Source organism: Narcine bancroftii, chromosome 3 (assembly GCF_036971445.1).
Source record: "Narcine bancroftii isolate sNarBan1 chromosome 3, sNarBan1.hap1, whole genome shotgun sequence".
Taxonomy (NCBI): domain Eukaryota; kingdom Metazoa; phylum Chordata; class Chondrichthyes; order Torpediniformes; family Narcinidae; genus Narcine; species Narcine bancroftii.
Genome location: NC_091471.1, coordinates 53,036,672 through 53,062,336, shown reverse-complemented (window position 1 = coordinate 53,062,336; position 25,665 = coordinate 53,036,672). Strand labels below are relative to the sequence as shown.

At 47.2% G+C, this 25,665-nt stretch overlaps 1 protein-coding gene across 2 annotated transcripts; it reads right to left on the bottom strand.

The window, feature by feature from the left end:
* Positions 1–825: 825 nt before the first annotated feature.
* On the bottom strand, positions 826–25,325 carry LOC138757178 (zinc-binding protein A33-like). Of its 2 annotated transcripts, XM_069924093.1 has the most exons (6): positions 25,091–25,325; positions 5,257–5,352; positions 4,523–4,756; positions 2,216–2,238; positions 1,957–2,072; positions 826–1,488 (listed from the first exon to the last, which is right to left on the bottom strand). In XM_069924093.1, the coding sequence occupies exons 1-6, from the start codon at positions 25,265–25,267 to the stop codon at positions 941–943; spliced, it is 1,194 nt and encodes a 397-aa protein (XP_069780194.1). In that variant the 5' UTR covers positions 25,268–25,325; the 3' UTR covers positions 826–940. The 2 variants fall into 2 exon arrangements, with proteins under 2 accessions (XP_069780194.1, XP_069780195.1); XM_069924094.1 differs by lacking the exon at positions 4,523–4,756 and having other exon boundaries at positions 25,091–25,324.
* Between the last annotated feature and the right edge of the window lie 340 nt (positions 25,326–25,665).

Here is a 25,665-nt window from a genome sequence, read left to right as displayed (position 1 = left end):
TGGAGATATCCTTGAATACATTGTTATGTTGGTCAGCACAGATTTTCAATGCTCGGCCAAGTACTCCATCAGGACAGGATGCTTTCCTCAGATTCACTCTCCTGAAGATATAAGACACAATAGACAATAGGAGCTGGAGTAGGCCATTTGGCCCGACGGGCCAGCACCGCCATTTTAGATCATGGCTGATCATTACCATCACAAGATATATGGAAGACACAAGATATATGGAAAAATTCCAGATTTTTTTGGCCAAAAATAGGGAGTTGACTTTTACATGAGATCGACCTTTACACAAGTATATATGGTATGTACATTGTACAATGCATACCACAATAAACTCATCATTAAGCAAACATTAAGAATGAGAGAGACGGCACAGGTCAAACCTCATTCACAGAGAGAATTGAACAGTTAACTTTCTGGGTAGAAAACCTTTCTATGAGAGTTCTACCTTAATTATGAAGTTCTAACCAACGTATCTGTTACCTGAGTTAACAGCTATATAACTGTTTACTGATCTCACAGTTCAAAGAATTAGCTAATAATCAAATATTGAGTACTGTTTAGTAACACATGTTGAAAAGTCCGTGTAGTGTAAATATGTATGCAAGGACAGAATTTGACATGACTGAGCTAACAACCCTATAACTGAACGGCTGTCTACAATTTGCATTGGGCTTGCACACAGGAACAAACTGTTTTGATGAAATATTAGGTTATAATTTCAGGAAGACTCGTTGAGTGAATGAGGGTAAGGTGATATATTTTTCATCACGTTATTCTTTACAGTGTCAATAATTGAGAAAATGATCATCCTTGATCAAGAATGAAATTGAGCTTTATTCTACTCTCAAATGTCAAATGAGTCCATTTTTAAACAATGAGCAGCAGTGGGTTCATCTTTTATCATTTACAGTGAACACTACTTTCAGTCACATCATAAATTCAATTTGAAGATGGTGAGTTGCTGGTCACCTGGTGTCCCCTTCTCCTCTATGCATGGACTGTACAGAGGCAAAAGCTGTTCTGTGAAAGATGCTCGGAAAACATAGAGTGTTTGCATGGTCTCAGCATCCAAAAACAGTATCTCCCCACCCTCATAGTCCACATAGATACCAATTCGTCCTGGTTTGCGCTGGATCTCAAGCTCAATGTCAGAGTCATCACAGGCTTCATAGTGACAGCCATCCCTTAACATCAAACACCAGATGCCTCTGTTGGGTTTGTAGATGAGGTCCCCGTGACGAGGTATGGAGATATTAGCAACGCCAAGATCCCATTTGGACTTATTTCTGACATTCACTTCCCAATAGTGCTTTCCTGAAGAAAGTGGCTCACTACCGAGTACACACAGACAGGTGTCGAATCGGCAATCTGCATAACCAACTGGCAAAGCTTCATGACGAGGAGTTACTGACCGATGGTTTATCGAGACTTGAAGATGAGGGTGAGCAGTCAAAGGGTCAAAGGTGAAAGGTTCAGCCACTGCAGGAAAAATGCAACAAAAATCGCATCAGTAAATGTCAAGCAAACTACAGGATCTTGTAAAAGGCAATCTATTTAGCAATTGCAATTTGAGATTACTGATGTTACAATGTTTACCCACGTGTTATCCTATCTTGGAGAGAGGCAGTAGGGAGTGCAACTTGCGCATCACCATCTTGAACCACTCTTTACCCAAATTGCTCTGTACGTGCACACATTTGCTCTGCGCTATGAGTATTAATGGGTGATTCCATATAACCATATACGGAGTGGAAACAGGCCATGTTAGCCTTTCGAGTCCGCACCGGTTCACTGATCTTGTCCATTGTACTAAAGACTCTTCTATCCATGCTAAAGTGTGCCACTTGCCTCCAGAGAAGCTGCATTCATTGAATCTCAATGGACTTGAGCAAGCAGAGGACATGTCAAAGCTAATCTGAGGCAAGAGTTTAAAAACCATTCAGTCACCTGTCTGAATTACTTGAAACATCTTCTTCCAAACCTTGTATTGCAGAGGGCCGTGAAATTTCTCACCCTTGAAACGGACAATGGGCTCATTCACAGGTCCACATGAGAAGCAGGTTCTGCAACAAGACGATTAAGTGGACAGAATTAAAGGGAGAGAGGTGGGGAAAAGACAGAGTGTACAATTAATAAATACTGAGAGAGGCACAGCATTTACAGTTATAAACAGAAATGGCAAAATACAAAAATATTTTAATCTCACCCATCTGAGGAAATGTTCAACACCTGAAAAAAAAGAGAAGGTAGTAATAAAATGTTAAAAGCTTTGCTAAATGTACAACCTCCTTTTGCTGCACAATCTCACAGACCCTTGGAGGATTTCTCAGAAACACTGCTTGACACTGCTTGACTATGGGGTAAAGTGTTGAAGACACTTAGCATTGTAGCACTGCACCCGAATCACATCAGTGGACCACATCTGCTCACAAATCTATTCTTGAATTGATGAAAATAGTTTCTCACTGACACGTTATAAAGTGAGACTATAGCCACTTTCAGGTGGCCACAATACCCGACTGTAAAGCACCCTATTGTACTCCTATGCGGCTGTTGGGTGGCCACCTGAAAGTGGAGAACCTGGCCAGGTTTACCTACCTACCTAACCCTTCTCCTGTAGATATAATATCCTGCTCCAAGAATCCCCCGTTGCACCTGAAAACAGGCAAAGCTGCTAGCAGGTTTAAGGTGCCTAGCACCGGGCAGGCTGTTGACAGTCAGCTGGAGACCCGCTGACAGCCACGCTGCCGAAACCTACCCTACCTGCTGCGGACACATACCCTCCCCGCTGCCTGACAGTTCCACGGCGGGGAACTACGGGGCTGGGGCAGCCGGCGGGGGACTACGGGGCTTACGCACGCACACAAAATCCCGCTAAATTTAAAAGGTGAGAGCTTTTGTTAAGTCAGGATTCTTGGGGACGGCCGCCCCAGCCCCATACATCCCACCCCCACCAGCCGCCCCAGCCCGGCAGTCCCCTGCCGACCACCCCAACCCCACAGTCCCCCCTCAGTCCTCCCCAGTTGCCCCATGCCAGCTGCCCCAGCCCTGCAGTCCTGCAGCGGGGAGGGGGCTGCCAGGCAGCGGGGAGGGGGCTGCCAGGCAGCGGGGAGGGGGCTGCCAGGCAGCGGGGAGGGGGCTGCCAGGCAGCGGGGAGGGGGCTGCCAGGCAGCGGGGAGGGGGCTGCCAGGCAGCGGGGAGGGGGCTGCCAGGCAGCGGGGAGGGGGCTGCCAGGCAGCGGGGAGGGGGCTGCCAGGCAGCGGGGAGGGGGCTGCCAGGCAGCGGGGAGGGGGCTGCCAGGCAGCGGGGAGGGGGCTGCCAGGCAGCGGGGAGGGGGCTGCCAGGCAGCGGGGAGGGGGCTGCCAGGCAGCGGGGAGGGGGCTGCCAGGCAGCGGGGAGGGGGCTGCCAGGCAGCGGGGAGGGGGCTGCCAGGCAGCGGGGAGGGGGCTGCCAGGCAGCGGGGAGGGGGCTGCCAGGCAGCGGGGAGGGGGCTGCCAGGCAGCGGGGAGGCGAGCTGTCAGGCAGCGGGGAGGCGAGCTGTCAGGCTGCTGCCCCTGCCGGGATTCAGGAGCCAGCTTTTGCTCTGTGGCCCCTTTCTCCACTTCAGACCTTTCAGATGGGAGAACACCTCCTTCAGTGCTGCCACCTGAACATCTCTTCAGACACTTGCAGCATGCTCCGGAGCCGCATTCTCCAAGCGATTCCACCTGAAAGTGGCTTATCAGACCCTGTTCCATTTGTTCCAAGAATGGTTGAGGACCATTCCAGCAATGCTGAGTTTATTTTCTATCTGCAACTAACCAAAGAGAGGGAGAGCATTCACCTTGAATCACAGAACTCCATGTGGCTACAGTCCTTCCATGTCACTCTTCGGCAGGGAATATCAGATTATTAACCATTAAAACGAAGGAATTGTGATAAATAAGCACAGTGAGGTGTGCAAATTTCAGGGAACAGTTCAACACCTGATATTTGGGCTTAATAAATTTGGAAATTAGGCCCATTACATTCAAATTCAAGTCATTATTATATATCCAGGAACTATGGTCTTTATAGTTGACCATTGGGGACTCCACTATACATAGCTCTCCAGTTTGAAAAACAACTTTTCATGCTGATTTGCTTCCTGTTCCCTAGCCAATGTTCATTCTAGACTCTTGCATTCTCTTGGATTCAACTTTATGGTAGATGTGGTACTTTATCAAATGCCTTTTGGAACTTGACGTAGTGCATTAACTGGATTTCACCACTTGCCCTCTCTGAAGCTAATTAATCAAATACAATTTCCATTTAACAAATCCAGGTGGGCTTTCTCCCTGATACATCAATCAAATTTTGACATCAGATGTGCTGCTAATCTATTCTCTATCTGCACCTATTCCAGCCCCATCCCAGAGAAAATTCTTGCAGATGTAATGCCTGACACTAAACAAAAATGACCTCAAAACATTATGACTCATGACTAGGGCAGGGAGAAACTGGCATCTGTCTTCAGATCCTCAAAAATACACACCTTCAAGACTTCACTCAGGTTGTCAGTCTGCAGTGCAGTGTGGAGGGGCTCAGCCAGGGTCCTCAGATCTTCCAGTCTCTGCAAGCACTCCATTTTCAACCTGCTCAATTCTTCCAAAGTCCCCTGTCCCTCAGTAGTTATCTGTTCCATCAAAGCTTTCTCCTCGGCATCCAGGACGCTCCTCAATGCAGCAAAATCATCTCCCACCTGGCGCTGGAGTGCCTCAACCTCCTCCTGGAAAAATTCCCAGTTTTAGCTTCATCTGAGGCACTGGAGATCTAATCCACCAGTCAGTTTGAATCACACAGCCTCCATGTTACCCCACTCATTATCTCCTGTCCCCTTCCCCTGGTGCAATAGAGGCCAAATTCTACATCTACCATGTTGCTGATCTGCACAAGCCAGGAAGAGCATAGATTCCATTTCTAGCTTCTGTTGATTTAGTTAATCTCAGCTGGGGAAATAGAAAGAGCACACTCAGTGTCTTTAGCACTCCTCAATAATGAGAAAGTGAGGTCAAGACAGGTAAATTCTGGTTCCTAATCACCAGAGACTTTTACAGAAAAGAGTGAGAAACTTAATTGTCATGTACTTCATCCATGAAACATCCATGCTGCAACTCATTCCCCTGGGTCAATGTGAACATTGAACCACACAAGTTCAATCCTCAGTGTGGTCTAAATTATTACTCTTGCCTTGATGACAAGAGAAACTATTCCAGCAGAATTCCTCACCTTGGTTGTTATCACATTTCGGTTGATCTCCTCCAGTCTTAAACTGTGTTCCAAGCTTTTGGATTCCAGTTCCTTTGCGCATGCAGACAGCAATTCCTGATTAACAACCAAAAAAAAACTTGAAGAGAGCACATCCACTAAGTATCTCAAAGCTCTCAGTGACAGCACACTCTAAAGCCAAAAGTAAAACATGAAAGTCTGCAGATATTGTAGTTGAAGTCAAAACACAATGCTGAAGAAACTCAGCAAGACAAACGGTGTACTTTTTTTTAATCAAAGATAGATACATAACCAACATTGCTGGCTTGAGCCCTTCATCAAGGTCTGAACAAAATATAGACAAGCACCTGAATAAAATGGTGGGGAGAGGGAGAACACCTCTTGGACTCCTTACCTGCACAGCTGCCCATTCTGGATCTTTTCATTTCCAATGCCGCCAGATAATTAGAAAAGAGTCTCCGCCCACCATTTTGTTTGGGTGCCTGCCTACATTTTGCTCAAACATTGATGAAGAGCTCAAGCCAGAAACATTAGTTATATATCATTATCTTTTCTATGTAAGGTACACTGTTTGACCAGCTGAGTTTCTCCACCATTGTGCTTTTACTCCAAAGGCAGACCCAGCTTGACCACATTGGGCCACCAATGTGGTACAAAGTGCCAAAAACTGAGAAAGGTTAAACACCATCTCCAGTCTGGAGAGTGACTTCAGATCCCTTTTCATTAAAATGTAATGTTCCAATTCCAGAGAAGAAAGCCCAATTGCTTATATGATCAAATTCCTTTGGACAAGATCCATTCAGAAATCTTGAGTTGCAGACAATAAGTCAAAGTGGCCTCTTGCACTTCAATCACTCCATGGATTTTGCGAAGATCAGTGAAGGATCATATCAATAGTTATTTCATGATATACTAATTACTAGATGCAGCATTTCCTCTTTGCTGGATCAATATCTTGTTATTATTTGCTTAAATCATCATGAGAGAATCATAGGCAGGTGGATTGTTGGTGCTCAAAGAATAATTTGTCCTGTAACCCTATTAGGTGAGCTAGGAACAGATCACACCCACTGGGTGAAACGTGGAACAGGTTGTGGAATTTAAGTGAAGCCCACTGTCAGATAGAAAAACTATCCCATTTTTTTCCCCCCTGGGAGAGTGGAGAATGTGAGAGGACATACACAGAGGAAAGTAAAAGATTGTGGATCTCTGACTAAAATGTGTTTCCTTCAAACATCGGTAGTACAGTGCAGCAAAAAAAGTCCTTTAGTTCACCATGTCTGCTCTGACCATGATGCCAATTTAACAAATCCCATCTGCCTGCCTATAGACTATATCCCTCTGCTATCTGCCTGCCAATATGTCTAAATGTTTCTCAAATGTTTCTGCTTCTACCACTTTGCCTGGCAATGCTTTCCAGACATCTTTAAAAAAATCCTGCCTTAGAAATCTCCTTTAAACATCCCCCTCCCCCCCACTTCAACCTCTGCCCTCTAATATTTTCACCCTGGGAAAAAGACCAACTAATCAGAGGTCTCACTTACCATTGGACACCTAAGTAATTTGATGATCAGAAAGACCCAAGGGCTCAAGCTCCCTAGTGCAACACAGGTCAATAGGGTGGTGAAGAAGGGATGCGGCACTAGTTGGAATCACATTCTATATGGCATTTTGTAGCAGATATATGGAATAAACATAAATTTCTGCATGAAGCCAAATTTGATAAGGCTTTCAACAGTCAAGAAAAGCCAGTAGTTGGGGGGTGTGGCATGATGGCGTAGGGAGAAGATGTGAAGAAACCAGTTTTTAAAAATTTTAATTTTTTTCAGAAAATATTGAAGATATTGCTGATATTGCAGTCCCTCGGTAAGATTCACTCAACTCCGGCACTGACTTCACGCAGCGTTGCGAAAGATGGCGCTGACACCCAACATCACCCTCCTCTGGACCAGGAGAAGCAACCGCGCATGTGCAAAACTTCACCCAGTGCATTATATTGAGTGCGCCCCGGGCTGCGGGGGGGACCTGACTTCTCTCGGCCCAGCAATCCTGGGCTGACGGGAGGAGGGACCTGAACTCGCAGTCAGGCTGAAATGCCTTCAGCATCAATGAAGGAAGAAGGAAACATTGGACGACTGGAAGAAGAAATTTTATCAAGGTATGGAGGAGGAAAAAACTGTCATATACAAAGGTAGGCCCATAGTTAAACAGCTTTTAACAAAGTTCAAATCTGACCCTCATTTTTCAGACCCAGCAAGTCAAATTGATATATCTAAACAGAGAGAAAATAATTGGTGGTCTCCCGGAAGATTTGAAGGTCCAGATCTGGTTCAATTTTTTCAGAGGTGGATTCCTGAAGTTTTGGGGGAAAAATATTTTCCGAATGGTTTGGGATTGGAGCTCAGAGCGATAAGAAGGAAACCTCTTCCAGAGGAAGCCCCACGCTCTATCCTCATTAGATATTTACGCTATCAAGATAGAGAATTGATGGAATACATTTATTCATTTCTCTGTACCATTGCTGTATTCTCAGGCTATCTTCTAATTTCCAGGTTGACATAATACAATTTTTTGCTACAGCTAAGGCTATCATAATAAATCTTTTTTGTGCTCCATCCAAATCGAGTCCAAGTTCTTTACTTCTTATATTACTTAGAAGAAAGATCTCTGGATTTTTTGGTATGTTGCTTTTTGTGATTTTATTTAACACCTGGTTTAGATCATCCCAAAACTTTTCCACTTTCTCCCATGCCCAAATTGCATGTACTGTTGTTCCTGTTTCCTTCTTACAGCAAAAACATCTGTCTGATACTGTTGGGTCCCATTTATTTAACTTTTGGGGCGTGGTGTATAGCCTGTGTAATCAATTATATTGTATCATGCGTAACCTCATGTTTATTGTATTTCTCATAGTTCTGGAGCAAAGCTTTTCCCATATTTCATTCTTTATGTTTAGATCTCGTTCCCATTTTTGTTTGTATTCCATTGGGAAAAATAACATATAATTTAAGAAATAACATCACAGTATTTGAACAAATTTGGGAACCATACATGGAACACAACAGAGAAGTCCTACCGCGGACCTCCACCACCTAAAATGACAGAAGGAGAAGACGACAAAATGATCTGACCCAGTATGTAAAAGTAGAAGACACAAATTTCTTGTTTATTTTCATTGTGTGATGACATTGTTTAATGGGTTTAATGTATCATACATGTTGAACGTTGAGTGAGTGGGGAGGGGGGGGTGAAGGAGGGAGGGGAGGGGGGATAAAGGGGAGAAAATGACACTGTGTATATTCAAGAGGGAAATGTTTGTGTGTATTTTGGTCAGTATGGTTCATAGTGTGAAAAAAAAATTAACAAAAGATAGAGAATTGATCTTTCAAAATGCGAGAAGTAATCAAGGCCCCCTGGTAGTTAAGAATAATAGTTTTCTTTTATGCCAATTTGAGTCAAGCTTTTATTAAACGTAAATTCTGCTAAAGCTGTTTCATGGAAGAAAGAATACAAATTTGCTTTTCAGTATCCTGCTGTTCTTAAAAGTTTTTTATGGAGACTTTCAATCCCAGTATTTTAGTGATGACGCCAAAGCTCTTACATTTGCTAATTCTCTATTGGATAATAGACAGATGAAAAGTCAAAAAAGAAATTTTCCAATAGCCTGTTACAGTCCAGAAGGGTAAGAATGGAAGGCGAGAGAAGGAATCTCAGCAATTGATTGATATTGACATTGACGATGATCAAGTCAGTAGAGATCTGGAGGAAACATATCATACCTGAAATGATTTGTTTTCTATTTTTTTCTGTTGTTTGGGGTGGGGGGGGGTGGTTTGTCTACTGATCTTTCCGAAGTCATTGCCCACTTTGAGGCAGTGGTCCCTCCTGTATAATTGATGGGGGAGGGGCTAATATTGTACAGTATTAATTTTTTTGTGGGGAGGGCTTTATAGATATATATATAGGGTTTCTTTCTTTCATTTTTCTTTTGAGATCATTTGGTCCTTTTTGTGTGGTTGCCATGTGGAGGTGTTTCACCATGTGTGGTAAAATGGTTTTTGAAGTGAATTGTAATGATGGCTAATTTAAATTTTGCTACTTTTAATGCTAATGGGCTTAATAATACAATTAAGAGAAAAAAGAGTATTGGCATATATTAAACAATTGAAGGTTGATGTTACTTTTTTTTGCAAGAGACACATTTGACCGAGAAGTAACATCAGAAATTGAAAAGAGATTGGGTTGGACAAGTTACAGCATCTTCATTTAATTCAAAAGCAAGAGGAATGGCTATTTTGATTAATAAAAGGTTATCTTTTAAATTGGAATCAGTTATTGTCAGTTGGTAGACTTTTGTTTAATTGTAATATTTTTTCCTGAGTGTTGGACTTTAATGAATGTTTATGCTCCTAATATAGATGATGAGAAATTTATGTTAGATCCTTTTCTTAATTTAAATCAAGCATACGAAAAAATTATGGTAGGAGGAGATTTTAATTGTTGTTTGAATCCATTATTAGATAAATCTCCAAAATCAGTAGTTAGGACTAAAATGGCTAAACAATTGGGGTTTTCCACAAGCTTGCCAGCTTGTCCTGTTCCAGTCCCAGCTGCTGTTGCTGACTGTAACACTGTAGAACTGATTTCTCTTTCTCTCTCTCTCTCTCTGAGAGAAAACCTGTTTGACTCTCTCTGCTTGCAAAACCACATGACCCTCTTAGCAAGTTCCCTTCCAGAGAGAATGCGGCTCTGACAAGTTCTTTCATCTGTTGCCTTTTTGTAAACAACAATTCATTGGTGAAGTCTCTTGGGCACTCTCCTCAAACCTTTTGCAAAGGGTCTGAGAACCCCACATATCTAATATTAGCAGAGCTCCAGTATTTTAAATAAGATCTGTTTTAAAGTGTTTGTATGTGTCCTACACTAACAACCCTGCCCTAATTTATCTCCCAAAAACATATCTATATACTGTCACAACCTTTACTATTCACTTTATCTACATCCCTCATGATATTATGGGCCTCAGTAAGATCCCTTCTCAACCTTCTATCAAAGGAAAGCAAGCCTAGTTTTCCCACTCATGAAAATTCAACTTCACTAATCCCAGCAACAACTTAGTAAACCTTTTCTGTACCCTTTCCAACTGTATAATCATCTTCCTATAACTAGGAGATCAAAACTCCAAACAATATTCCAAGTGTGGCCTCACCAATGTTTTGTACAACTTCAACAGGATATCCCAAAACTGGTAATCGATGTCCTGACCATAGAACACGTGTCCCAAACATTCTCTTCACCTTTGTCTCCTTGTCCTGCTATATTTAAAGACCTATGTCTCCCCAGGTCCCTCTCTGCCACAAGATTCTTTAGGGTACTGCCATTATCAGCACAAGTCCTGCTCTGGTTCAATTTACCCAAATATAGCACCTTGCACCTCTGAGATGAACTGTAACTACCATTCCTGAGCTCAGTTCCCATCTGATCTGGATCCCATTGTTAACCCAGGTAATCTTCCTCACTCTCCACTGTAGCAAATATTTGTATCATCTGAATATTTGCTCACTTTATTACAATGATCCTTATTTAAATCATATGTGTGTTACAAAAAGTTAACAGTCCTCGTACTAAACCCTGAGGCACGCCACTGATCACAGTTCACCAGTTTGGAAAAACTACCCTCTACAACCACTCTCTGACTCCTATCACTGAGCCAATTTAGTATCCAATTGGCCTCCTCTCCCTAACATTCCATACTAACCTACAATGTGGAACCTTATTAAACTCTTTCCTACATAAACAACATCAACTGCCTTCTCTTGGTGGGAGAGGTCACAGATTTGAGAGGTACAGTTAAAGAGTATCCTAGTTGTGTAGTTGCAATATGTTTCATATATGGTACACATTGGCAGTGGAGGAGGAACTGCATGTTTGGAGGTGTGAGGGTCAATGGAGGGCCAGTGAATGGGCTGATTTGTCCTGAATGGTGTTGAGCTTTTCTAGAGTTGGTGGCATTATGCCCATCCAGGCAAGAGGTCAATATTCCATCACATTCCTAATTTGTGCTGTAAGACCCAGGGGTGGTTCCGTTATTTAAAAAGGGTTCAAGGAGGAAGCCTGGCAACTATCGGCCTGTAAGTTTGATGTCTGTGGTAGGTAAATTAATGGAGAAAATTCTTAGAGATAGTACTTATAAACATCTGGATAGACAGGGTCTGATCAGGAGCACTCAACATGGATTTGTGGGAGGAAGGTCATGTTTGACCAATCTGATTGAATTTTTTGAAGAGGTGACTAGGAATGTGGATGAGGGTAGCGCAGTGGATGTTGTCTGTATGGACTTCAGTAAGGCCTTCGATAAGGTACCACGTGGAAGGTTAGTTAGGAAGGTGCAGTCTTTAGGTATAAATTTTAAGATAGTCAAATGGATTGAACATTGGCTGAAAGGGAGAGGCCAGAGAGTGGTAGTGGATAATTGTCTGTCAGGTTGGAGGCCGGTGACCAGTGGTGTGCCTCAAGGATCTGTATTGGGCCCATTGTTGTTCGTTATATACATTAATGATCTAGATGATGGGGTGGTGAATTGGATTAGTAAATATGCAGACGAAACTAAGATAGGTAGAATAGTGGATAATGAAGAAGGTTTTCAAGGATTGCAGAGGGATTTGGGCTGCTTAGAAAAGTGGGCTGAAAAATGGCAGATGGAATTTAATGCTGATAAGTGTGAGGTGCTTCATTTTGGTAAGAAGAATCAGAATAGGACATACGTGGTAAATGGGAGAGCACTGAGGAATACAGAAGAGCAAAAAGATTTAGGAGTAATGGTACATCGTTCCCTAAAGGTAGAAACTCACGTGAATAGGGTGGTGAAGAAGGCTTTTAGTATGCTGGCCTTTATCAATCATTGCATGGAATATAGGAGTTGGGAGGTGATGTTGAGATTGTATAAGATGTTGGTGCGGCCTAATTTGGAGTTCTGTGTGCAGTTCTGGTCGCCTAATTATAGGAAGGATATAAACAGAGTGGAGAGAGTGCAGAGAAGGTTTACCAGAATGTTGCCTGGGTTTAAGCATCTGGAGTATGGGGAGAGATTGGACAGATTGGGTCTTTATTCTTTGGAGCGTAGAAGGTTGAGAGGGGATTTGATAGAAGTATTTAAGATTATGAAAGGGATAGACAGAATGGATGTGGATAGACTATTTCTGTTAAGAGGAGGAAAGATTAAAACAAGAGGACATGAGTTTAGAATTAAGGGGCAGAGGTTTAGAGGTAACATGAGGGGGAACTTCTTTACTCAGAGAGTGGTAGCCATGTGGAATGATCTTCCGGGAGAAATAGTGGCAGCGGAGTCAATTGTATTATTTAAGAAAAGGTTGGACAGGTATATGGATGAGAAGAAGATGGAGGGTTATGGGCATTGTGCAGTGATGTGGGACTAGAAAGGGGTGTTTGGTTCGGTGCGGACTAGAAGGGCCTAATGGCCTGTTTCCGTGCTGTAATTGTTATGTTATTATGTTATGTTATGTGTCAAGATGCAAATCCCATACTAGAGCATACTCATCCTCTAACCCAGCCATCAGCCATTCTCAAAGGCAGCCGTACAGCCCCCCCCCCCACCCCGACACCTTTAAGGGGGGGGGGGGAGGAGGAGAGGGGGAACCATGAATAGAAATATTTAATAAGGCCCCCCCCCCCCCCCCCACCAAAGGTGTTTAGGACAGAGAAACTAAATGGATTAAACATCTTTTGGGGGGAAGGAAAGGCATTTAATGCTAGGTTTTTTTTAAGACAGGTTGAACGTAGCTGGGTGACAGTGAGGAGAGGGAAAGTAAACAGGCAGTCAATGCAGGGCACCCCTGTGGCCATTCCCCACAATATCAAGTAAGTCATTTTGGATACTGTTGTGGGGAGTTGGAAAACGACCTACCAGGGATAAGCCATGGCGGTCAGGTCTCTGGCACAGAGTCTGATCTTGTGGCTAAGAAGGGAAAGGAGGAGAAAAGTAGTGACAGGGATTTCATTTTTAGGGAGACAGTTAAGAGGTTCTGTGGAAGAGATAGAAAATCCACATTGCCTCCCTGTGCCAGGCTCTGAGATATCACAGATCAAATTCATGGGATTCTCAGGAGGGAGGGTGAGCAGCCAGATGTCATGGTCTATGAATGAACAAATAACGTGAGTTGTTCTAACCTCATTAGCACATGGCACAGGTAGCAATCCTGGGATCACAACCCTGATGTGTGGAAGGGTGACGTAGTCCTGCAAAGAGTTCAGAAAGTTAGGTGCTAAATTGAAGGACAGGACCTCCAGGGTCGTGAACCCAGGATTGCTACCTGTGCCATGTGTTCGTGAGGTAGAAATAGGAGGATAATGCAGGTCGACAAGGGGCTAAAGACATGGTGCAGGAAGGAGGGCTTCAGGTTTCTGGATCACTGGGCTCTCTTCCAGGGAAGGTGGGGCCTGTTCTGACAGGACGGTTTGCATCAAAACTGGAGGGTGACAAATATCCTTGCAGGATGGTTTCCAAGCACTGCTCCGGGAGGTGGGGGGTCTAAAACTAGATTTGCAGATGGATAGGAATCTGAGTGCCTAAGCAGATAATGGAGTGGAGGATGAAAAATATGATATGAAGATTGTAGGTAAAGTCAGAAATCCAAGGGTTGAATGTGGCGAATATGTTCTTGGGTGCATATATTTCAAAGCAAGAATTGTAAGCAAGGGAGATGAGCTGAGAGCATGGATTGCCATGTGGAATTATGATATTGTAGCTATTAGTAAAAATTGGTTACAGTAGTGGAAGGACTGGCAGCTTAATGTTCTGGGGCTCCATTGGGTCAGATGCGATAGAGCAAGAGGGATTAAGGAGGGGTGGAGTGGCATTGCTTGTCAGGGAAAATATCACAGCTGCACTCAGACAGGATAGACCAGAAGGCTCGTCTACTGAGGCTATAAGGCTGCAGGTGAAGAATGGGAAAAATATGACCACACTCATGGAGTTGTATTATAGACTGCCCATGAGTGTGAGAATTGGAGAAAATCTGTAGAGAGATAGCAAACAGCTGCAGGAAATAAAGCTGTGATCATAGATTTTAAACTTAAAACATATGGACTGGGACGCCCATACTGAAAAATCATGAATGTCTTGGAGTCTGCCAAATGTGTTCAGAAATGTTTTCTAAATAGAGGTACCAATCAGAGAGAGTGGAATACTGGACCTCCTATTAGGGAACAAGACAGGATAGGTGTCAGAAGTACATGGAACGGAACATTTTGGGTCCAGTGATTAGAATGTTATTCGTTTCAAGTGAGTTATGGAGAAGGATAGGTCTGGTCCATGAGATGAGATTCTAAACTGGAGAAAGGCCAATTTTGAGGATATGAGAAAGGATCTGGAAAGTGTGGATTGGGACAATATTTTTGGGCAAGGATGTATGTGTTCGGTAAGTGGAAGGTATTCAAAGGTGAAAATTTGAGAGCACAAAATTTGTATGTTCCTGTCAGGATTAATGGCAAAGTTAACAGGCAGAGGAAACCTTAGTTTTTGAGGGATATTGGGGATCTGGTGAAGAGGAGACAGTTGTGTAGCAAGCATAGGCAACTAGGAGCAAATTAACTACTTGATCAGCACAAAAAAATACAAGATAAAACTTAAAAAAGAAATCAGTAATGCTAAAAGAAGACATGACGTTGCTTTGGCAGACAATATGAAGAAAAATCCCGAGGGTCCACACAGGTATATTAAAAGTGAACAGATATAAAATACAAAATTGGTCCCCTTGAAGATGAGAGTGGTCAGCTTTGAATGGAGCCAAAAGAGATTGGGGAGATCTTGAATTTTTTTTGCATCAGTATTTACTCAGGAAAGTGAAAGAGTCCAGGAAAGTGAGAAAACAAGCAGTGAGGTAATGGAAACTATACAGATTAAAGAAGAGGAGGTGCTTGGTGTCTTAAAGCAAATAAGGGTGGATAGATGCCCAGAGCCTGAAACGTTATTCCCTCTGTCCTTGAGGGAGGCTAGTGTAGAAATTATTGGGAAACTGACAGAAATATTTACATAGAAACATAGAAGATAGGAGCAGGAGTAGGTCATTCGATCCTTCGAGCCTGCTCTGCCATTCAACGAGATCATGGCTGATCTTAAAGTTCAGTACCCCGTCCCCGCCTTCTCTCCTAACCTTTAATACCCTTATACTGAAGAAATATATCTAATTCCCTCTTAAATATATTTAATGAACCTGCCTCCACTGCCCTCTGTGGCAATGAATTCCACAGATTCACCACCCTCTGGGTATAGAAATTCCTCCTCATCTCGGTCCTAAATGGTTTGCCTATTATCCTCAAACCATGGCCCCGGGTTCTGGATTTTCCCATCATTGGAAACATCCCATCTGCATCCATTCTGTCCAGTCCTGCCAGAATTTTATATGTCTCTATGAGATCCCCTCTCAAACTTCTAAATTCCAGCGAGTACAATCCCAATTTGTGCAATCTTTCCTCATAAGTCATTCCTGCCATTCCAGGTGAATCGCCTCTGCACTCCCTCCATTGCAAGAACATCCTTCCTTAGATAAGGTGACCAAAACTGCACACAACCAAGGCCCTGTACAGCTGCAGTACGGTATCCTTGTTCCTATACTCAAACCCTCTTGATACGAAGGCCAACATACCATTTGCCTTTTTAACCGCTTGCTGTACCTGCATGCTCGCCTTCAGAGACTGGTGTACAAGTACCCCTAGGTCTCTCTGCACTTCCCCTTCTCTTAATCTATTGCCATTCAAATAGTAATCTGCCCTCCGGTTTGTATTACCAAAGGGGATAACCTCTTATTTATCCACATTGTAGTGCATTTGGCATGTAACTGCCCAGTCCCTCAATTTATCCAAATCACACTGGAGCTTCCTGACCCCCTCTTCCGTGCACACAACCCCTCCTAGCTTAGTGTCATCTGCAAATTTGGAGATATTACATCCAATCCCCTCATCCAGATCATTAATATAAATTGTGAACAGCTGGGGTCCCAGTACAGATCCCTGTGGCACCCCACTGGTCACCGCCTGCCACTCAGAAAACGAGCCATTTATCCCAACTCTCTGTCTTCTACCTGCCAGCCAGTTCTCAATCCATATCAAAACTTTTCCCCCAATCCTATGAGCCTTGATTTTGTAAGCCAGTCGTTTATGCGGGACCTTATCGAAGGCCTTTTGGAAGTCCAGGTACACCACATCCACTGGCTCTCCCCCATCTATTTTACCTGTCACCATCTCAAAGAATTCCAATAGATTTGTCAAGCACGATTTACCTTTTGTAAATCCATGTTGACTCCGTCCGATCCCTTCCCTGCTAGTCACATGCTCCGCTATTACATCCTTAATAATGGATTCCATCATTTTGCCCACTACTGATGTAAGGCTCACTGGCCTATAATTCCCCGCTTTTTCTCTACCCCCCTTTTTAAATAGTGGGGTAACATTAGCTACCCTCCAATCCATGGGTACTGATCCTGAGTCTATCGAGTTCTAGAAAATAATTCTTAAAGCATCTGCTATCTGAATGGCCACTTCCTTAAGTACCCTAGGATGTAGATTATCAGGCCCTTGGGATTTATCTGCCTTCAATCCCATCAATTTCCCCAAGACCATGTCCTTAGAGATACTGATTTCTTTCAGTTCCTCCCTTGCATTAGTCTCTATGTTTCCCAACATCCTTGGGAGGTTATTTGCATCCTCTCTTGTAAAAACAGAACTAAAGTAAGAATTTAATTGGTCTGCCATTTCCTTATTCCCCTTATATATTCCCCTGATTCCGACTGCAAAGGACCTACTCTGGATTTCACCAATCTTTTGCACTTGACATATTTATAAAAGCTTTTGCAGTCGGTTTTTATATTTGCCGCAAGCTTATTTTCGCAATTTATTTTTGCTCTCTTGATTAATCCCCTTGTCCTCCTTTGGTGCATCTTGAACTGCTCCCAGTCTTCGGTTGTGGTACTTTTTTTGGCCAATTGATATGCTCTCTCTTTGGACCTAATGCTGTCTCTAATTTCACTTGTTATCCACGGTTGAGTCACCTTTTTGTCCTTTGCACAGGTCAGGTGCCAGAGAATTGTTTAAAAAAGGTTCCAAAAGTAATCCTAGATATCATAGGCCAATGAGACTGCCACCAGTAGTAGGTAAATTATTGGATGATGTCCAAAGAGATTGGATATACAAGTATTTGGATAGCCAGGGACTGATTAGGAATAGTCAACATGGCTATGTGAATAGTAGGTTGCGTTTAAGCAATCTTATAGAATTTTTTTGAGATGGTTACTAGGAAAGTTGATGAAGGAAAGGCTGTGGATGTTGTCTACATGGACTTTATTAAGGCTTTTGACAAAGTTCCACCTGGGAGGTGAGTCAAGATAGTTCACTCAGGATTTACAGTGAGGAAGTAAACTGGAATTGACATTGGCTATATGGAAAAAGCCAAGAGGGTGGAGGTCGGACCAGACCAACAAAAGTGGTTGATTGACTATGATAACAGGAGAGGTAAAAAGTGCTGTTGGCTCTCTGAAAGGAGACAGGTAAAATGGAAGAGAAAGAACTGGAAGAAAGACAACAGGGGGAGGGAGGTGTGGTTGAAATGGAAACCAGTCAATGTTTAAACCATCTGATTGGAGGGTGCCCAGACAGAAGGTGTTGTTCCTCCTATTTATGGGTAGTCTCAGTCTGGTAGTGCATAAGACCAACGACAGACATGTCAGCATGGGAATGGGACAAGGAATTGGAATGGATGAACACTGGCAGATTCACGCTATTGTAGCAGACAGAGCTGAGGTGCTCAACAAAGTGATCTCCCAGATTGCACTGTCTTTTCAATGTTGAGGAGACCACAACAGGAGCACTAGATGCAGTACATGACCCCTGAGCGTAGAAAAATTAGAGATTTGATAGTGGTGTAAAAAATCTTGAGGGGTTTAGATAGAGTAAATGCAAGTAGGCTTTTGCCACTGAGGTTAGAGGAGATACAAACCAGAAGATGGTTAAGGGTGAAATGGGAAAAGTTTAGGGGGAAGGTGAAGGGTAACTTCATCACACAGATAATAATGGGAGTATGGAAAAGAGCTGCCAGCTGAAGTGGTTTTTCCTATTTAAGAAAAATTTGGACAGGTACATGGATGATAGGGGCATAGAGGGCTAAGGATTGGGTGTAGGTCAATGGGACGAGCAGAATAATTGTTCAGCACAGACTAGAAGGGCATGTTTCTTTCTATCGCAAATATGGTTCTCTAGTTGTCATGCAAAACGTTTTTTTAAAAATTGGAAGCATTTGGAAACAGCCCAAATATGGAAAATTAACAATGCTTTCAGAGTGTTCCTTGCTTCGACAGGATTGCTTTGGACTGATTATGGAACCAGCTTGGGCTATGAATTGCCTGTCGTGTACTTTTCCCTCTATTACCATCTTCAATTCTAGGAAATAAGCATGCTGGCTGAAGTTTTCTCCATATTTCTCACACCTGTAATTGCCTTCATTTTGCTTTGTGTTTTTAATGACAGGTAGTACATTTGCTTCTGGTAGCTTTTATTGAACCAACTTTTGAGCTAACCCTTGTAAAAGTGCTTTTGTTCTACATGGATGGAAAGAGCATGGAGTGCTATGGACTGGGTGCAGGTCAGTCAGTCTAGGCAGACTATTAGTTCAGCACAGACTGTGCTATAATGTTCCATGGTGCTAACTGATGAGATAGCAAAGGACATTGAAAAACAATTATTTGTTTCATTATAATCCAAGAAATTCTCCTTACAATTGGACAAATCCACACTAAGAAAATGGCACTATTCTCATGGCTTGTTTTAATCATTGAGAGACTACAACAGTTAATCAAATAAAAATTTCAATTTAGGAACAAATGCAAATTTGTGTGTACTTTTTGGGGGGGGGGGGAAACATGCAGAGTAATATATGGCATGAAAATACATGCATGCATATTAAAATTATGACAGGAATAGATAGTCTTGACATAAACAGACTCCCCTGAGGACAGGGACGGTTGGAACAAGGGGGCATGAGTTAAAGGTAAGAGGGCAAAACTTTAGGAGAAATATTAGAGGATGCTTCTTCACTCAGAGAGTGGTGGCAGAATGGAATGTTCTTCCAAATGAGATAATTGCAGCAGGTTCCCTTCTGTCATTTAAGAGAAGGTTGGATGTGTACATGGAGGTGAGGGGGTTGGAGGGATATTGGCAGAGAGCGAGAGGATTGAGCTAGTGGAGTTGTTCAAGTGAACCGGTGCGGACTCGAAAGGCCGACATGGCCTGTTTCCGCTCTGTAAATGGTTATATGGTCATGGTTATGTCAGGTTCTGAAATGGAAGTGAGAGATTTTGTTTGCCAGAGGATTAAAAGAGATACTGATAGAGGAAGATGACATTACTGCTCATGCAAATACACACAGATCTGCAGGAAAATTTTAATGACCTGCTAAACTTCAATATTCCAATATTGGCTATACAACCTACCAATATTGATGCAGAAATTAAAAAATGAAGGAATCTTGGAATCAAGAGAGGTTTGATTGATCTTCAGAGTGATCTGCTGAATAATTTTTTAAAAAACTAGAAAAAGGCTGAAATATTTTCATTTTCCCTCTACATGTGGATGCAGCAAGGTAGTTTCCTTGACAATACCAGGAACAGACTTGATATCACAAGACCAATTTGGAGCCTGACATATAAATATATACATAAAAACGCACAGGAACATCAAGCTCAACGATCTCATTTTTTAAAAATAAGAATTGGGTTTTTTTGGTTATTTTTTGTATTAATTTTCCCAACCTCGAATTACAACACGCCATAAACAAACCAGCACTAAGAATCTAAAAATGTAATATGTATGTTCATGTTTCTTATTTCTTTTTTAAATTTTTCACACTATGAACCATATTGACCAAAATACACAAACATTTCCCTCTTAAATGTAGTGTCATTTTCTCCCCTTTCCCCCCCCTCCCTCCTTCACCCCCTCCCCAACCACTAAACATTCAACATATACAATACAATAAACCCATTAAACAATGTCATCACACAATGAAAATAAACAAGAAAATTGTGTCATCTACTTTTACACACTGGGTCAGTTCAGTTTGTCTTCCTCTCATACTATCATTTGAGGGGGTGGAGGTCCGCGGTCGGCCCTCTCTGTTGCATTCCATGTACGGTTCCCAAATTTGTTCGAATACTGTGACTTTACTTTTTTAGATTATATGTTATTTTTTCCAATGGACTACATTTATTCATTTCCATGGACCATTGCTATACTCTCAGGCTCTCTTCTGATTTCCATGTTGAGACTATACATTGTTTTGCTTTCTTAAGTTCAATAAAGAATGATTTCCGATTTGTCGGTCTGTTCTGGAATCAAAAGTCAAGAGTCAAAGCCTCGCTTTCTTTTCGCTTCCCAGGGAAGGGAGCCCACCAACTTTTGACAGAATTGTAAGGGGGCCATGAACCAAAGGCAGGCCATGAACCTGATGTCAGCAGGTTTGGCAGGTCCCGAGGATCGTTGATCTTCCCTAAGCTGATGTTAATGTCAGGGGCAGGAGTTGGATGCTTCACTGCCTGGCGGTTCCGTGGCTCGAACGTAACTTGCCACCGGACAAGCTCTCGGCCGGACCTTGCTGGAAACAAGCGGCGATGTTGAAGGCGGTCACGTTCTGCTGTGCGATGGTGAGACGGCGAACGCGCGTCTTTGAGAACTCCTTGCAAGAGTCCCATCATTAAAAGCCCAGTTCACTCCAAGCCGTGGCTCTGATTAAATTCCTCCCCCCAACACGGCTCCCCAACACGGGCAGGAGCAGTGAATCACAAACCCTCCCTCCAATGCATTCTAGGTCGATCTGCCCTGGTATATCAATCGGGCACAGGGCCGCTTGTCCCCTCAACGCCATCCAGTCCACATCAGAAACTTGCAACCCTTTCCAAGGCGTGATTAAAACACACAAAACAAGCTTCTCGGGGGATGTGTAGGGAGAGAGACGAGGGGTCCGAGGGTGGGGGGGGGGGGAAGAGGGACGAGGGGTCCGAGGGTGGGGGGGGGGAAGAGGGACGAGGGGTCCGAGGGTGGGGGGGGGAAGAGGGACGAGGGGTCCGAGGGTGGGGGGGGGGAAGAGGGACGAGGGGTCCGAGGGTGGGGGGGGGAAGAGGGACGAGGGGTCCGAGGGTGGGGGGGTCCGAGGGTGGGGGGGGTAAGAGGGTGGGGGGGGAGAGGGTGGGGGGGGGAAGAGGGTGGGGGGGGGAAGAGGGTGGGGGGGGGAAGAGGGTGGAGGGGGGAAGAGGGTGGAGGGGGGAAGAGGGTGGAGGGGGGAAGAGGGTGGAGGGGGGAAGAGGGTGGAGGGGGGAAGAGGGTGGAGGGGGGAAGAGGGTGGAGGGGGGAAGAGGGTGGAGGGGGGAAGAGGGTGGAGGGGGGGAGGGTGGAGGGGGGAAGAGGGTGGAGGGGGGAAGAGGGTGGAGGGGGGAAGAGGGTGGAGGGGGGAAGAGGGTGGAGGGGGGAAGAGGGTGGAGGGGGGAAGAGGGTGGAGGGGGGAAGAGGGTGGAGGGGGGAAGAGGGTGGAGGGGGGAAGAGGGTGGAGGGGGGAAGAGGGTGGAGGGGGGAAGAGGGTGGAGGGGGGAAGAGGGTGGAGGGGGGAAGAGGGTGGAGGGGGGAAGAGGGTGGAGGGGGGAAGAGGGTGGAGGGGGGAAGAGGGTGGAGGGGGGAAGAGGGTGGAGGGGGGAAGAGGGTGGAGGGGGGAAGAGGGTGGAGGGGGGAAGAGGGTGGAGGGGGGAAGAGGGTGGAGGGGGGAAGAGGGTGGAGGGGGGAAGAGGGTGGAGGGGGGAAGAGGGTGGAGGGGGGAAGAGGGTGGAGGGGGGAAGAGGGTGGAGGGGGGAAGAGGGTGGAGGGGGGAAGAGGGTGGAGGGGGGAAGAGGGTGGAGGGGGGAAGAGGGTGGAGGGGGGAAGAGGGTGGAGGGGGGAAGAGGGTGGAGGGGGGAAGAGGGTGGAGGGGGGAAGAGGGTGGAGGGGGGAAGAGGGTGGAGGGGGGAAGAGGGTGGAGGGGGGAAGAGGGTGGAGGGGGGAAGAGGGTGGAGGGGGGAAGAGGGTGGAGGGGGGAAGAGGGTGGAGGGGGGAAGAGGGTGGAGGGGGGAAGAGGGTGGAGGGGGGAAGAGGGTGGAGGGGGGAAGAGGGTGGAGGGGGGAAGAGGGTGGAGGGGGGAAGAGGGTGGAGGGGGGAAGAGGGTGGAGGGGGGAAGAGGGTGGAGGGGGGAAGAGGGTGGAGGGGGGAAGAGGGTGGAGGGGGGAAGAGGGTGGAGGGGGGAAGAGGGTGGAGGGGGGAAGAGGGTGGAGGGGGGAAGAGGGTGGAGGGGGGAAGAGGGTGGAGGGGGGAAGAGGGTGGAGGGGGGAAGAGGGTGGAGGGGGGAAGAGGGTGGAGGGGGGAAGAGGGTGGAGGGGGGAAGAGGGTGGAGGGGGGAAGAGGGTGGAGGGGGGAAGAGGGTGGAGGGGGGAAGAGGGTGGAGGGGGGAAGAGGGTGGAGGGGGGAAGAGGGTGGAGGGGGGAAGAGGGTGGAGGGGGGAAGAGGGTGGAGGGGGGAAGAGGGTGGAGGGGGGAAGAGGGTGGAGGGGGGAAGAGGGTGGAGGGGGGAAGAGGGTGGAGGGGGGAAGAGGGTGGAGGGGGGAAGAGGGTGGAGGGGGGAAGAGGGTGGAGGGGGGAAGAGGGTGGAGGGGGGAAGAGGGTGGAGGGGGGAAGAGGGTGGAGGGGGGAAGAGGGTGGAGGGGGGAAGAGGGTGGAGGGGGGAAGAGGGTGGAGGGGGGAAGAGGGTGGAGGGGGGAAGAGGGTGGAGGGGGGAAGAGGGTGGAGGGGGGAAGAGGGTGGAGGGGGGAAGAGGGTGGAGGGGGGAAGAGGGTGGAGGGGGGAAGAGGGTGGAGGGGGGAAGAGGGTGGAGGGGGGAAGAGGGTGGAGGGGGGAAGAGGGTGGAGGGGGGAAGAGGGTGGAGGGGGGAAGAGGGTGGAGGGGGGAAGAGGGTGGAGGGGGGAAGAGGGTGGAGGGGGGAAGAGGGTGGAGGGGGGAAGAGGGTGGAGGGGGGAAGAGGGTGGAGGGGGGAAGAGGGTGGAGGGGGGAAGAGGGTGGAGGGGGGAAGAGGGTGGAGGGGGGAAGAGGGTGGAGGGGGGAAGAGGGTGGAGGGGGGAAGAGGGTGGAGGGGGGAAGAGGGTGGAGGGGGGAAGAGGGTGGAGGGGGGAAGAGGGTGGAGGGGGGAAGAGGGTGGAGGGGGGAAGAGGGTGGAGGGGGGAAGAGGGTGGAGGGGGGAAGAGGGTGGAGGGGGGAAGAGGGTGGAGGGGGGAAGAGGGTGGAGGGGGGAAGAGGGTGGAGGGGGGAAGAGGGTGGAGGGGGGAAGAGGGTGGAGGGGGGAAGAGGGTGGAGGGGGGAAGAGGGTGGAGGGGGGAAGAGGGTGGAGGGGGAAGAGGGTGGAGGGGGGAAGAGGGTGGAGGGGGGAAGAGGGTGGAGGGGGGAAGAGGGTGGAGGGGGGAAGAGGGTGGAGGGGGGAAGAGGGTGGAGGGGGGAAGAGGGTGGAGGGGGGAAGAGGGTGGAGGGGGGAAGAGGGTGGAGGGGGGAAGAGGGTGGAGGGGGGAAGAGGGTGGAGGGGGGAAGAGGGTGGAGGGGGGAAGAGGGTGGAGGGGGGAAGAGGGTGGAGGGGGGAAGAGGGTGGAGGGGGGAAGAGGGTGGAGGGGGGAAGAGGGTGGAGGGGGGAAGAGGGTGGAGGGGGGAAGAGGGTGGAGGGGGGAAGAGGGTGGAGGGGGGAAGAGGGTGGAGGGGGGAAGAGGGTGGAGGGGGGAAGAGGGTGGAGGGGGGAAGAGGGTGGAGGGGGGAAGAGGGTGGAGGGGGGAAGAGGGTGGAGGGGGGAAGAGGGTGGAGGGGGAAGAGGGTGGAGGGGGGAAGAGGGTGGAGGGGGGAAGAGGGTGGAGGGGGAAGAGGGTGGAGGGGGGAAGAGGGTGGAGGGGGAAGAGGGTGGAGGGGGGAAGAGGGTGGAGGGGGGAAGAGGGTGGAGGGGGGAAGAGGGTGGAGGGGGAAGAGGGTGGAGGGGGGAAGAGGGTGGAGGGGGGAAGAGGGTGGAGGGGGGAAGAGGGTGGAGGGGGGAAGAGGGTGGAGGGGGGAAGAGGGTGGAGGGGGGAAGAGGGTGGAGGGGGGGAAGAGGGTGGAGGGGGAAGAGGGTGGAGGGGGAAGGGGTGGGGGGGTGGGGTGTTTTTTTTGTCTTCATATTTTCTCTTAGTTTATGGGGGAAGAGGGTGGAGGGGGGAAGAGGGTGGAGGGGGGAAGAGGGTGGAGGGGGAAGAGGGTGGAGGGGGAAGAGGGTGGAGGGGGAAGAGGGTTGGAGGGGGGAGAGGGTGGAGGGGGAAGAGGGTGGAGGGGGGAAGAGGGTGGAGGGGGGAAGAGGGTGGAGGGGGGAGGGAGGGGTGGAGGGGGGAAGAGGGTGGAGGGGGGAAGAGGGTGGAGGGGGGAAGAGGGTGGAGGGGGGAAGAGGGTGGAGGGGGGAAGAGGGTGGAGGGGGGAAGAGGGTGGAGGGGGGAAGAGGGTGGAGGGGGAAGAGGGTGGAGGGGGGAAGAGGGTGGAGGGGGGAAGAGGGTGGAGGGGGGAAGAGGGTGGAGGGGGGAAGAGGGTCGAGGGGGAAGAGGGTCGAGAGGGGAAGAGGGTCGAGGGGTCCGAGGGGGGAAGAGGGTCGAGGGGGGAAGAGGGTCGAGGGGGGAAGAGGGTCGAGGGGGGGGAAGAGTATTAAGAGGTTCGGATGAAGAGCCAGAGCAAGCCCAGGCGCTGTGGGTCCAGCGACGTACCTTCAGTTCACTCAAGGCTTCCTCCACGGATGCCACAGGATGCCCCCGGTGCGAACCCACAATCACACATTTGCTGCAAACCCTCAGCTTCTCCACTTTGCAGAAGTAGAGCAGCCTCTTGCCGTGCTCCAGGCACCTCCCCGCCTCGGCGCTGGGCCCATCCACCGTCTCCTCCATCACGCGCTCCCGCCCTCTCTCCGGAGGTGCCTCGACGCGGAAGTCGTCTCTTGACAGAGGAAAGGCCCGGTGATGCTATTTGATTGACAGCCGACTCCACCCAATGGGAAATGGAATCGCAAGACGGCAGGCAGAAAATGCTGAAGGGCCTCGAAAGAGGGAGCTCCTGCACTCAAGATCCTCTCAGATGACTTAACTCCTCTTCCAGTCATGCACTCCCAATCTCTGCAATCCTGTCGAGAAGTTTTGTGGAGGAGCATTAAGAATTTTTAATTTAGAGATAAAAGTACTCGTCGAAATCGTACCTGAACAAAACAAGATGAACAAATTATTGATAAGGCATAATGATTGTGTCATCTTAGGCACCCAAATCAAATGGAGGCTGCACTGGGCCAGTT